General features: G+C 49.8%; 1 protein-coding gene across 2 annotated transcripts in view; it reads left to right on the plus strand.

Moving 5' to 3' along the window:
- UBE3C (ubiquitin protein ligase E3C) overlaps positions 1 to 14,472 on the plus strand; it is a 121,448-nt gene that overhangs the window by 83,788 nt on the left and 23,188 nt on the right. For both annotated transcript variants that reach the window (XM_060633503.3, XM_060633504.3), the window contains one exon: positions 11,477 to 11,689. In XM_060633503.3, coding sequence (XP_060489486.1) covers positions 11,477 to 11,689 — 213 coding nt within the window. The remainder of the gene's footprint in view (positions 1 to 11,476; positions 11,690 to 14,472) is intronic.

Raw genomic sequence — 14,472 nt, forward strand, 5'->3', positions numbered from 1 at the left:
ACAGGAAAATTGGACCATCCTGGTTCACTGAAGTCTTCTGGTCAATGGTTCTGTAAGTTTGAGGGGATAGACTCCTTTCCCCTGAGTTATCCCCTGGCACGCTGTTCTTTTTTTTTTTTTTTTTTTTTTTTTTTAATTTTTTTTTTCAACGTTTTTTTTTTATTTTTGGGACAGAGAGAGACAGAGCGTGAACGGGGGAGGGGCAGAGAGAGAGGGAGACACAGAATCGGAAACAGGCTCCAGGCTCCGAGCCATCAGCCCAGAGCCTGACGCGGGGCTCGAACTCACGGACCGCGAGATCGTGACCTGGCTGAAGTCGGACGCTTAACCGACTGCGCCACCCAGGTGCCCCTTGGCACGCTGTTCCTGACGGCGCTCGCGAAGACGCAGGTGCAGGGCGGATGACCGATCGCTGTCCCTCCTTTGCTCTGGAATGTGCATCACTTCACACCAGACTCTGGAGACTTTGTCCCAGAAATGAAGTTTACGTCAAGTGTGGTTCAATAATCTTTAAAGTAGTGAAGGTTAGATAAAATCAGCAAGAAAACTAGTTGTTTGATGATGGTAGATAATTTCGTTTCACATAGTTAAGTTTTTACTGATAAAATTTTCTGCATTTTCCAGAAATTCCTAAGGGAGTGCTAGTTTCTAAAAGATCTGATTATTTTCTGATTACAAATGGTTAAACTTGGTGCCAACATGTTAAAAATTGTCGAGATCTAAGTGAGTGTAATAGTATAGGGCTAATAGTATGGTATCTGAACATTAAATCCTTAGCAGAAGAAAATTGTATATTGATTGATTATGATATTTATTGGGTCATAATGTATTTAAATTTTCTTTAATGCATATGTTAGTGATTGTTTACTGTGATGAAGTGCAAAGAGGTCTTCAAGAGCAATCCTGCATTGAAAGAATTACCTCATGTCAGTGGTCACTTCTCAATTAAAAGTTCCATTAGCAGATGGTTCCTGCTTCTGGTGTGGGTCGTGATTGCATTTTATCGCCTGTAAATCAGGCTGTCGACAGGGAATAAATAAACAGCTCAAGGATGTGGTAATGTCATCTTGAACTTTTTTTTACAGATAGAAGCACCTAGGTCCATTTAAACCAATTAAGTTCAGAAATTTATTGAAGGAAATCTTTTATCATATTTGAATTCTATTTGAAGATGGCTTTTTTCCCCTTGCTTCAGAATATTGATTTAATTGGAACAGGATGCCTGTAAATCAGATTATTTGATAATATCTCGGTCATATATTTCAGATTTCTAATTAGCAGACACCCTTCCACACGTGGTTTACCATTTTGTATTTTAGTAGAATACAGTGTGCGTTTAACGCGTCCTAGAATGTAAATGTTAATGGTTTACCCTGAGATTTTTGAGAGTTGGGAAAATTTATTCTTTTATACCACGGGAGTCCCTTCGTAAAATGCTCACGAAATCTGCTGAGCCTTTAAAAGTGAAGACTGAAGTGAGTGTAGTGATTTAGTTACCTCGGTCTTTAAATGGCAAAGCCTCTCTTTTCTAATACCTTGTTCTGAGCTCTCAGGCTCATTAGGGGTCAGAGTGACGGAGCTCCCTCATCTGATTGTCCCCGAACTGAGTGCTCTTGTGTCTCAAGTTAATAGATCTTTTCGCCTAGATTTTTGAAACATCACATTCAGCCAATAGTTGGTCATCCTGTGCTTAATCCAAGCCTTCCAATCAGCGTAAAGACTTTTTTACTTTGGTGTCAGCAAATTTCACAGGCAAGCTTTCTCTGAGTCTCCCGATTATCCACAGTGGGCGGTTCATTTTGAGTTTGCTTGTTGACCTTCAGCTTTTTTGGAGGCAGAACAATGAACGATCATAGTAATTTACAGATGGTTATTTTGTTTTAATCTTACCCCCTCTGAGAACTGTTCCCTTAAATCCTTACAGCATTCTAATAACACAGAATTTACATTCTTTTCCTTTAAAAACAAAGTGTTCACCAATCTGAAAATTATTCTTCTTGTCAGTTAAGGTCATAGTTTTCTACCTCAGTTTATTTCTTCAGAATTAAACATGATATGAAAACAAGGTAGATTGTATGGTGAAAATGACAAGGGTGTTCCAGAATGCAGCTGATTCCACCACCTAAAAGTATTATTTTAGTTTTAGCCACTTGGAGATATTCACCAAAATTATTTCTGCTCCTGAATAAAGTAGATCTTCCCTGCTGTTGGGATACCCCTTCTCCTAATTTTTACGCACTCCCAAATACTAGTCAAACACAGATCAGTACCGTGTCGAGACCGTCTTCGTTTCTCTAAGCCATGTTAAGTGGTCACTATGAAAATTAGAAACACAGACTTGCTCATCCTGCTTTAACGTCCACTGCTTTAATCTTCATTTGTGCAGTAAAGACAGTAAATGTTAAAAAACAAAATGTAGCCATTTAAATTCTTTAGAACATTTAAGTACTAGCTTGAAATTAGTAAATTTAATTTAATGAAAGCAGACCAAGGAAACATACATATTGTTACTCTCATTTCCAGAATTGTGATCAACTTTGGGAGGCAGCAGGGGTCTGAGCAGAGCAGTGATGGGATATGAGTTACGTTGTGCAGATCTCCTTGCGCTGGTATCATAAATAGCTCACGCAGCCAGGGGAGCGCGAGCAAGCCGGCCAGTTGGAGGTGTCACAGGCACTCAGGTTGGGTGGTCGTTAGTATCTTCGTCCCGGGAGGTAGTGTTGGAGAGGAAGCAGTGGGACCCAAGGGGATTTGCTAAAAACTCAGATGTTGGGGTGGGAAGGAGGAGAGACAGCAGGGCCACACGGATTTTGTTCTGAGAACCGGGGGATACAAGTGTCATCCACCGAGAGGGGCTTAGGGAGGGATGATGAAGTGTTCATTTTTCCTTAGGGCTGAGAGGTCTATCAGACGTTCTGTGGCGATGTCAGCTAAGCATGCAGTTGAATCTGCGGGCCTTGGCTTGAGGGGCAAGGTAGGAGCTGAGCCGTCGAGCTCAAACAGGCCTGAGGTAGTGAGATGGGGCTGTGTCGCCCAGGCAGTAAGTGTAGCTAGAGAAGAGGAAACGCCAAGGAACCGAGTCCTGGGCTGTCCCCAGGCTGAGAGTTCAGAGGCTGGAGGAGGATGTAGCCACTGAAGGTCAGGAGAAGGCAGCTGAGAGCGGGGAGCAGACTGGAAGCCACGTGAAACCGTGTTTCAGGGGAGAGACAGTGAGGAACAGTCAGATGCTGTCCATGTGTCAAGAGCATAGGACTGAGAAGTGAGCATTTCACAGCGTGTTCGAGAAGCTTGCCTGGAGGGTGGAGGCCAAAGCCTTAGCACGTGGGTTGAAAGGTACGGGAAGCAGGGTCTTCCAGAAGTACCTTGTTAGGTACTGTGTCCTGTACCTGCGGGGGTACCCCAGCTGCTGTGTCCAGTACCTATAGGTGTAACCCATAGAAATACGTGTGTGTGTGTTCCCCAAGACCCGTGCATTAGGACGGTCACGGTAACGCTGTATTATGCAGCCCCGAAATGAACTACCCAGATGTCCCTCAGAAGTACAGCGGGTAAATGAGCTGTGGGACATTCACATGAACCACGGGGTGACCCAGCTACAACTATTCACAGCAGCTCAGAGGTGTGGCACAGACATGGTGTTGAGTGCGAAAAGCCAGAAAGAGCAGAGTGTATTCTGTAGGACTCTGGCAAAACTAATTTCTGCTATCGGGTATCAGGTCCTTTATCCTTGGAGGGGCACAGGGGGTTTCTGGGATGCTGGTCAGTTCCTCTTTAGGGGATCGAGTGCTTTTACTGAGTGGGTTCACTTTGTGAGGACCAGTTGGGCTGCACGCCTAGGACAGGGGTTCTCCGCTCCAGGAAGGGTGGGGGCAGGGGTAGCTCAGTCACAGCTCTTGAGGGGTGTTCTGTAAAGAAGATCTGAGCGGTAGCTCAAGTGTGGGGCTGGTAGAGCCTAGTGCTTGTTTGCAAGAAAAGAGAAGGCCGAGTGTGCAGGCGATGGCCACGCAGTTAGGTCAGGGTCACCATCAGGGGGCCAGCAGCTGTGGGAGGCGTTGCAGTGGGCGCTGTGGCCCAGCAGCAGGGATGGCGGCGCGGGTGGTGGAAGAGGCGGCGAGGGGCGGAGATCCCGGCCTTGCTTTTCCCACTGGTGTGAGAGCGCGAACGAGGAGAGAAACGCTGACGGACAGGGACGCTGAGGAGGACGGAGAGCGGGCGCATCCCGTCCCGGAGCAGTGCCGGGTGCTGCCGGGCTGCCAGGAAGAATCGCGCTCCGCGGAAGTGAAACCAAGAATGCTGAAAGAAAAAAAAATAGATCGGATTGCATCCAAAACCTTTTTGCTTCAAAAAACACCATCAAGAAACTGAAAGAGGGTAAGGGACTTGTGCTAGGATACCTAAAGTCCTCGGAAACGGAAAGGCAAACTTATTTCAAAATGGGCAAAGGGCCTGAGTAGACGCTTCTCCAAAGGACGTAGATCAGTGAGCAGCGAGCACAGAAGGGATGCTCGCCATCCTCGGTCCTCAGGAAAACGCACATCAGAACCACTTCACCGCCACTAGGACGGGAAGAGTCAGCGGGACCGGTAAGAACACGTCTGGCGGGGATGTGGAGGAATCGAGGTCCCGTCCGTGGGAGTAGACCGCGAATGCGGGGGAGGGCGGCCGCTCCTACACAGTCCAGCAGGGCCGCTCCATGGCCCAGCCAGCACGTGTCCGCGCAGAACTTGTCCAGAAGTGCGCGCAGCATTACCGGAAACAGCCCGAGGGGATTCGTGACCCAAACGGCCGTCAGCTGACCAAGACTAACAGAACCGTTCCAGCCCTGCGACGGAATCTTCCCCCGCCTCTGCACGCTGAACGAAACACGCTACGTGAGCAAAGCCAATCACAGAAGATGGCTGAAATGTCCCAAAAGGGAAATCTGTGAAGACATAAAGTAGATGAAAGATCGTCCCAGGATGGGAGCGTGGGAGAAATGAGGACCACTAAGGAGTACAGGGTGATGAAAATGTCCAAAACCCAGCTGTGGTGACGGCCACACCACTCTGCCCGTACGACCGCTGGCTTGTTCTCTGTAAATGGGTGACTTGTAAGGGACGTGACCTGTGTCTCAGCGAAGCTCAAGAAACAGCAGTGTAATGTGGTGACTTTGCAAGAGCCAGAAAGTGTCGGGGAGTTAGCGGAAGGAAACTGACTTGGGGCGGAGTCGGTGGGTGTGACCGCTGAAGCTGGAGGGGGTCTGGAGGTCACGGATCCTAGTCTTGCTAGGGAAAGTACTCAGTGCCTGGAGATAACGCCCTTGAGGGACACCCATATGCTCAAATTTCAAGGGAGGTGGTATGACCGATCTCAGTCTAATATTTATTATCCTATGTGGTAAAAGAATTTTTTTTAAGATTTTTATTTTTAAGTAGTCTCTACAACCAGCATGGCGCTCAAACTCACAACCCGCAGATCAAGATTCACACACACCCTCTACAGACTGAGCCAGCCAGGCGCCTCAAGAACTTTTAAACCTGAAAAATGTTTCCTTTTCATTAGTGAAAATAGTTCCTGCTGTGTGGGGTACCTTAGCTGGACCTCCCTGTTTTTCTAAACTCTTGCTGAATCTCTCAGAAGCAGGAATGTAACAACAGTTCTAAAACTCCCAGATGTTTACTCCTTGTGGCTATAAATGGGACTGTGGGTTTGTTACTGGGGCAAACCCTTTTGGGTGTTTATCTTCCAGAAGTATTTCTGTGGGCAGAGACCGGCCCTTTGGGAAGAGCGGGAACCTGGGAGAGGAGGGGAGGGGAGGCGAAGAGAGGGGAGGTGCCCGCCGCTCAGAATTAGTCCACGTCACAGGTTGATTTCTGGATGTCCGATGAGGAGAATAGGCTATGAGAGGTGAACTTTCATCTCCCACCCACCCGACATCCCCTACAGGTTTTCCAAAGTTTAACTTTTTTTCAATAAAGCTGTCAAAGCATGAAGTCCAGACCGTCCGTTGCCATGAGCAAGTAACGACCCGTTCTCTCGAAAGCCTTGGCTTCCAGTGTTGGCAGTGGCCGTGGCCGTGGCTGGAGGCGTGGGAATGGGGCCTAGAGAGGAGCGCCCTGCTCTCTGGCACCTGGAGTCCCCGTGGGAAGAGAAGGCGGTGCCAGCACCGTCGCATGGAGCCTCCGGGTTTCAGGGATCCCTTGAACCACTGCACCTGCCCAGTCGTGCTTGGTGGGCGTTTGCCGAGTCCTGAACGGACGGAGTCGATATGTAAAGAAACACTGGAGGTGCCCGAGAGCAGGAGGGAGTGTGGAGGTGGAGGGCTGCCTCACCATCTTGGGTGGTGACGGTGCACGGGAGATACCTGGGAACCCGGGGCGCAAACCTTTACACCCGGTGTCATTGCCGCTGTGCTGACGAAAGCAGTGAGCGCCACGGAAAGACGCCTGGGACAGGGTTGTGGACGCCCAGGGGCTTGGAGTGACTCTTCACACACGTGGACACACACGTGGTTTTGCATAACCTGGGGTGTCTCCAAAGAGCAGAAATGGGTTTTTGCAAACAAATTTATGGTTGTAGAATTTCAGTGTACAAAGTAGTCCCTAGCACATAATAAGTTGGCATTTAATAAATGTCTCCTGAGCGCCCGGATGCCGGATGTTGCATGTAGACTCAGGTCCTGTTAAGGATGGAGTGTGTTTCCTGCCCTGCGGGAGCTTATGGGCCTAAAACCCACGGTAGTCCCAGCGAGAGACCATGTTTTCCACTCCCGGTTAGTAATTTTGAAGCACAACTATTAGATAGCGTATTACTGGGGTGCCTGGGTGGCTCAGTTGGTTGAGCGGCCGACTTCGGCTCAGGTCGTGATCTCAAGGGTCACGGGTTCCAGCCCCGCGTCGGGCTCTGTGCTGACGGTCAACTTGGAGCCTGGGCCTGCTTCGGATTCTGTGTCTCCCTCTCTATCTCTTCCTGCCCTGCTCATACTCTGTCTCTGTCTCTGTCTCTGTCTCTCTCTCTCTCTCTCTCTCTCTCTGTCAAAAATAGATAAAGATTCTTAAAAAAAATTTTTTTAATAAATAACATATTACTGTCAGCTTACATCCTTATTTTACATTTCTTCCTTATTTTTTTAAACTCCAAGGTTAGCATGATCTGAAATAATTAAAATTATTATCTTCTTACTCAATTAGGGTGGTTTTAATACAAGACAACTCTGATATAGTTTTTAGATTAAGTTATAAATGTTCACTTTAGAACTGCCTGAAGATTGATAGAGATGCATTTGAAAAGCATTATTTTTTTTATTGATTCTTAATGTAGTAAATTACTGAAGTTATTTGGCAACAAACAGAAATGGCCTGTGACGCGGTTCACATTTATTCTCCCGATAGCGCCACGATTTGCATTAATTGCATTGCGACTGCACTCACTTATATTAAAAGGCTTCTACTATAATTAATCCTTTTTATTTCAAATCATTTTGGCACAATCTCTAGCTATAAACACTCATAAAAGACAGACAGTTGAAAAATACGCTACAGGTTTTTTCCATATACCTATTGCAGTTTTTTCGTGACAAGTAGTTATTGATGTGCTTCTGGAACAAGTGTGCAACTGGCTGAGAATTAAGGCCAATGTGGAAAATGCTAAGTGGATTATTTTGCATAAAAAATAGGCAGTTTTGAAATTGTATAATTAACCTGTGTTTAGAAAATACCTTGATTTATGCTTACATTTGTATCTCGGTTGCATACATTATGGAAATTTAATTTATAATCCATTTAGCTGATGCAATCATAGTTTTTAGTGCTATCATTTATTAGTGCTTGTATATTAAATGCTCTAACGGTTTAAACCTGCCTTACGTAAAAAATTATACCTAGGCATTTACATTTTATGAGTCACAGTGGGATTTCTGTTTAAAATTCAGGTAGCTCTGATATATTTAACGAATTTCACTGGTTTATTGTTACTAATGCAGAAATGGCAAACAATGACCTTATATATTGAACATCAAATGATTTACACTTCCAGCTTACTTTAAAGTCCACTGTACAAATGAGGCTTTTCTTCAACACCTGGAATCAATCATGTCGTCTTGTGCAGAATGTTCTTGGCTTTGAAGCCATCGTTCATTTAGAAGTAATGGGAGTTTTAAGTGCTCCGGGGTAATAGTATTAGCCATTCTTAACTTCAAGCAAACTGTGGATTTTCCAACAGCTCTTTCTTTGCGATACCAGTAGATGGGTTAAGCCCGGTCACCATCGTACTGCTCATTCTCTGGTTCCGAAGTCCTTTTTTGCCTTTTTTTTTTTTTTTCTTCTTTCTTTTTCTTTTTTTTTTTTTTTTTTTTTTTTTTTTTAGAATTAATCGGGTAATCATCAGTCTTCAAATCAGAAGTGAAAGCACAGGGACATAACCCTTCAGTTTCCCTGGCAGAGAACATCTGGAGTCTTAGCTGGAGGGGGAATATTACGAAATACGTAGTTAACAGATGGTGTGACCTGACTTGGGGAGAGTGTCACTCGTATTGTCGGCCGGTGGCTTTCTGAAACAAGCCAGTGCTCTCCGGGTGTTTCATGGCTGTCTTCTAGTTCCTTCTAGTCGTGTTAGTGGGGGGACTTTCCGGTGTCCATCTCAAGGTGAACCTGAGCGTTCTCCGGCGGAAGAGGGAAGGGGGCACTCGTACAAATGTTCAGTTTTCGGTGTGTTCAGGGACCAGTGGTTTTTCACAGACGGCCACTGTTTGTCGTTACCAGTGCGGAAGTGGCGGGCACCTGATGTGGAACGGCCGAGGGGACGCCGTAAGGGTGCCGGAAGCCGTAACCAGGGAAGGGCTCCCGTAAGCCAGCTGACGGATGGCGTCGGCGCTGGAAGGTTGGAGCGGCAGAGCCCCTGCTCTCTGGACGCTGGTGGTCTCCTGTGTGCAAACTCGCACGCGCGTGTCTCGGCAAAGCCTCGCGTCCCACACCTAGTGGATGTGGATGTGGATGTGGTCAGGTGCACGGCCTCCCGGCAGAGGGGCTTCCAAAGCTGCGGCCTCGTGGCTGAGAGATTTCCCCCGGGGTTAAACTTAGTTTTTATGTCGGTGTTCCCTGAGTGGCGTGGTGGCACTGGAATCTCCCCTACAGGAAAAGCGGTGAACCCATCCCAGCACAGCGCACGCTCCGCAGCTCGCGGCAGCACTTTGCAAGGCGGGGCTCCCTCCTCCATCCCGCTCTGTCTGTGCTCCCGGCGCCTGGCCTCCCGGCCTCACTCCGTCTCAGGGTCTCGGGCAAGGGTCCCAGGGTTTGTGACGAGGTGCGCCCGGCTCCCCACGTTCCAAGTGGGGGTGGGGACTGCCCTCACCCCGTGTCAGGTCTCTGCAGACCACGAGTATTCTAGCACGAAGGGCCTTTGTCGTGGAGATCCAGACTCCCCTTGACTTCCGTAAGCCTCCCCTCCTTCCACTGAGGAGATCTTCCCGACGGGCCGCGCAAAACGAGGCCAGCGTCAGTATGCGCTCGCTTAGTCTCAGTAGAACATTTGTGACGAGACCTGTGGCGGCTTCCAAGTCCCTCATCTCTTAGAATAAAATAACAAGAATGTTCCTGAGAAGCCTGCAGCCTGTTTTCTCACTCCTTGTTGAACTTTACAGCCTTGGGCTGTAGTGATATTTATCATGTAAGATGAACCCTGACATCATGTTGGAAAACCCGCACCGTCTCTTGGTAGAGAATCTGGGGGTTAACACAGTGATGCCGTCGCCACTGGTCATGAGGGAGTTACAGATTAAAACCACAGCGAGGTACCCCACTGCACCAGCCACAATAGCTAAACGTAAAAAGACTGACTGTACCAATCGTTGGTGAGGTCCTGGACCAGCTGGAATCTTCCTGCTTGCTGGTCACGGTGGGAAAATGGTTGCACTTTGGAAAACAGCATGTCGTTGCCTAATAGAGCCAAACGCAGCTTGGGGCCCAGCGCTTCCCCTGTTAACGGGTCTTAGGTCTGTACTGGGAGAAGCCAGCACGGATCCACAGAAGGGCTCAGACCGACTGTCCAGCAGCCCCAAATGGGACACCGCCCACGTGTCCACCATGTGCCCATCACGCGACGGTGTCACACAGCCTTCGGTGAGAGAACAGTATCACAGCCGAGTCTCAGAAACAGGATGTTGTGAGAAGGCGTGTGGAAGTATGCGTGTGCTGTATAATCCCGTCGACGCAGTCCTGGGCCCGGCGGGACTCAGCCGTGGTGATGACCACAGAATGGGGTAACGGGAGGGAACTCTCACGGGACCTCGGGAAGGGGGAAGTGTTCTGTGTCTTGACGCCTTCTGTGGCCGCTGCACGGGTGTGACCAAATGTAATAATTCATCAGGCCGCATGCACATTTTATCTTACGGTACGTAAATTACCCTTTAACGTGCGCGAGTGTGCGGTCTGGTTATCTGTCGCCGTCTGCAGACACGGGGCAGACAGGAACGCAGCAGAGGAGTCCTGGTGTGGGCGCCAGGGCACCTGCTTTGGCACCACCTCTGCCAGCCGCTGACTCCCAGGGTCTGCACACGCGTCTCCCACGCTCAGTCTCCCCCTGTAAGAACAGCGCAGGGCAGACCGCAGCCTGTGGGCCGGGCCCTGCCTGCTGCCGGTCGCGTGGCCAGGGTGCTCGGAAGGCTTTTTCCTTTTGGTCGCTAAAAGTCTGAAGGATGGTATTTCTTGGCGTTGGGAATTGCTTGAGTGCAGCCCTGGCACACAGCTGCCCTCGCTCGTCCACGCATTGTCTATGCTCCTTTTGCTAGAGGCAGAGTGGAGGCATGGCCACCGAGCTGGTCCAGCCTGCGGTCGTGCGTTGAACCGCGGCCCCAGAAAAGGTAGAGGCTCCATCCTGATCCCTGGCGCCTGGGAACCCGACCTTATTTGCCTATGCAGTCAAGCTAGGAGGGGTCACACTGAGTGAGAGAGGATCCCAAACCCGGTGACAGGTGTCTTCATGTTAGAGACCGGGGAGGGAGGTGCCGGCACACCCAGGGACGACAGCCTCTCGAAGAGGCAGGGCTGGGAGTGACACAGCCCAAAGCCCCGGGCCACCGGCTGTGGCCAGCAGTACCGGGAAAGACAGGAGGCCTCTCAAGAGCGTGCGTCAGACTCCGGCCCGCGCAGCCAGGAGACCCCTCCGCTGGCAGAGCCCTTTGCGGAAAACGTGTGCTGACCACCGTTGCGGCACAACACGTGTGGCTCTCGAACGTCCCCTTTGGTGTGAACGTGCTGTGGTTCGGCCCTCAGGTGTTTGAGAGTCGTGACACGCGGAGCGCACGCGGCGAATGGTCAAACCGGCCCAGCGCGGGTAAGTGCTCGCCAAACGCTAGCTTCCGCCGTCGTCGCTGCTGCGGAGAGAAGGCATCTGCTGTCTTAGGATTCTCTTCAGGCTCAAGTTGGCCTTTTTTTTATTTGTAGGAAGTATGAGAAAGGATTCCTGTGACATACTGATCGTTGTTCCTTGTTCTCATCTGAAGGCCCTCTATGAGAATATGCTGGTGGAATTGCCCTTCGCCGGCTTCTTCCTGTCCAAATTGCTGGGAACCAGTGCGGACGTGGACATCCACCATCTGGCTTCGTTAGACCCTGAAGTGTACAAGAATCTGCTGTTTCTCAAGAGCTACGAAGGCGACGTGGAGGAGCTTGGGCTCAACTTCACGGTGGTGAACAACGACCTGGGAGAGGCGCAGGTGAGGAGGCCCTTCACCGGCTGCTGTTCACATGGCGACAAGGAGGGTTTCTCTTTGCAGGGGGAGGCTCCACGTCTCCCTTGGAAGAACTGCCGTGGCTGCGGGTTAGAAGTGGGGAGTTGGGGGGGGCTGGAGACACCCGGGCCCTCGCCCCACTCCCTTGTGACGGCTGTCCTCGGGGACTCTCTTCCTGGGCCGGGGGTTAACCCCTGCCCCTTGGCTGGCTCTCGGTCCCTGGGAGTGGCGGGTTAGCGCCTTCCTGACAGGAGCCCCGAGGGCCCTCCGTGCGCCTCTGTTCCCTGCCTGATCACCGTGGGGGCCTCGGTGGCTCGGACACAGATCGCTGGCCTTTGTTATCAGTCTGGTTGGCCTTGGTGTGTTTATCTTTAAAAAAAAAAAACCGTGCGTGTTAGAGATGATTCAAACTAATTTTTTAAATGACAGTATTGTCGGGATATAACGTACGTACCATAAAAATGCACGCCTTAGAGCATGGCGCGGGTCAGTGTACCCCCAGAGTGCTCCGCCGTCACCAGCAGCTAAGTTCGGGATGGTTGCGTCCCTCCACAGAGACTGTGCCCGTTAGCGGGTCGCTCCTGCCCAGCGTGGGTGAGCGCCGCCTACGTTCTGTCTCTGGATGTGGCACATAACCCGCATCTTACGGCCTGTGGCCTTGTGTGACCGGCTTCGTTCACCTGTTGCAGGAGCCGGTGCTTTTTTTTTGTTTCTGGCCGAACGTCGTCCCATTGTACGGATGTGCCGCGTTTTCTTTCTCGGCTGAGGGACGTCTGGGTTATTTCCACTTCTCGGCTGTGGTGATAATACCGCTGTGCACACGCGTGGACAACACACCAGGCGGCGGAAGACTCGGCAACATCCGGAATTTGCTTCCAGGATTAGGGGAGCAGGGGCAGCGGGTGGACGCGGAGATGACCCAGATCGGCTAGGAGGCGACACCTGCTGAAACGGGCGCTGCGCCGTGGACGCGCGTCTACTGTTCTGTCTGCCTCGGCCTGTGTTCACGTGCTCCCCGTAATCCACAAAGCCTTTGTTAATGTACACAGACAGGTCCAACATTTAAGAACCTTTGATGCTGCTCTCTGATCTTACTAGATTTTAACTACCCAGCTTTGCTTGTCTAACTTCATTTGGGTTTTCAGACAAATACATCTCTTCTGTGGGGAAGGACTGCTCTTCTGCTGTTCTTACATGGATCGTGCCATTTTCCGAACCTAGTAGTCGTATTTTAACTACAAAACTGTGGTTACCTTTGAACTTCATATCCGTTTCTCTAAATTTCTGTTATTACTTGGTTTCTGACTGAGGCTTTGCCAGCTCACAAGTAACTTCGTAGTAGATAGATACTTAGCGTTTGGTGAAGCCACCACTGAGAGTACATTGACCCACACAGGGTACTCCTCAACCTGACCCTCCAGGTGTGAGCTCTCACATTTTATTTTGATAAGCACATGTATTGAACACATTTGAACTAATGCAATTTGGGTTATTTTCGTATCGTGTTACCTACCTGCCACCGTGCCTGGTCCGTATGTTTTCATTATGAGACGTTAATGACACTCTGTGAGCCAGCCCTCGGGCCAGGCGTGGGAGACGGTTTGTAAACTAACGAGGGAGGCCGATACGAACAGGATAGCGAGGTATCAGTTTACTAGTAGCTCAGCTCCAAGTAGGTCAGGGAGAGCTACCTGGAAGAGAGGCTGGCTGGGTGGAAAGGCATTCACCGGGTAGGTGAGCAGATGTTGAGGTGGCTAAGTTTGGGGGTGCACGAGAGGAGGCAGACAGACACCAGGGAGTCTGAGCTTCTCCTGTCCTCTTGGAGGACAATCTGAGGCCTTGGGCTTGAGAAAGGTTAGACCTACGCTCAGAAAGACAACCATTGTGTCCATCCACCGCTGGTTTGCAGTATTTCCGTGCGTCAGGGTAAGGTGGCCTAAACAGGTGCATTTTGGAGCTAATAGAAGAATGAATAACCAGAAAACACTTCGGGGCACCTGGCTGGCTCCATCCGTGGAGTATGCGACTCTTGATCTCGGGGTTGTAAGTTCGAGCACCCCTGTTGGGGGTAGAGATTGCTTAAAAAAATAACATCTTTTTAAAAAGAAAGAAAGAAAAGAACAAAGAAAATACGGGAGCCTCCTCTCAGAGAAACCTGAGATGTTGATTCTGTAAGTCAGGGCGGGGCCTGGAAGCAGCCTTCGGGTTAGGTGTTTCCAGAATTCAGAGGAACCACAACCCGGGGGTTAAGCAATGAAACAAGTTTTCATGAGAGCACGCCTGTGTAATCTTCATTTTAAAAATGACGTCCTCGAGGCACCCGGGTGGCTCAGTCAGTTAAGCATCCGACTCTTGATCTTGGCTCAGTTCATGATGTCACAGTTGGTGAGTTTGAGCCCAGAGTTGGGCTCCACTCTGTCAGCATGGAGCCTGCTTGGGATTCTCTCTCTCTCTCTCTCTCTCTCTCTCTCTCTCTCTCTCTGTCTCTCTCTCCCCCCCCCCTTTCTCTCTGCTCCTCCCCCACTTGCACTCACCAGTGCACTCTCTCTTAAAATAAATTTTTGAAAAATAAAGTAATTCTGTAGGTATCTTGAGCGAAGTAGATTTTATTTGAGTCAGAGGAGGATAGGCGGGCAGGACGTTGTTGCACTGGAGCCCCGGTCCCCCGCCCCCGTGCCCTGGTGCCCGTCATTCTCCTTTGGGTCTCCGTGAGTTTGACGGCTGTAAGGACCTCATACAGGTGGAATCACACAGTATTTGTCCTTCTG

Source organism: Panthera onca, chromosome A2, assembly GCF_046562875.1.
Source record: "Panthera onca isolate mPanOnc1 chromosome A2, mPanOnc1 haplotype 2, whole genome shotgun sequence".
In the NCBI taxonomy this organism is placed as follows: Eukaryota; Metazoa; Chordata; class Mammalia; order Carnivora; family Felidae; genus Panthera; species Panthera onca.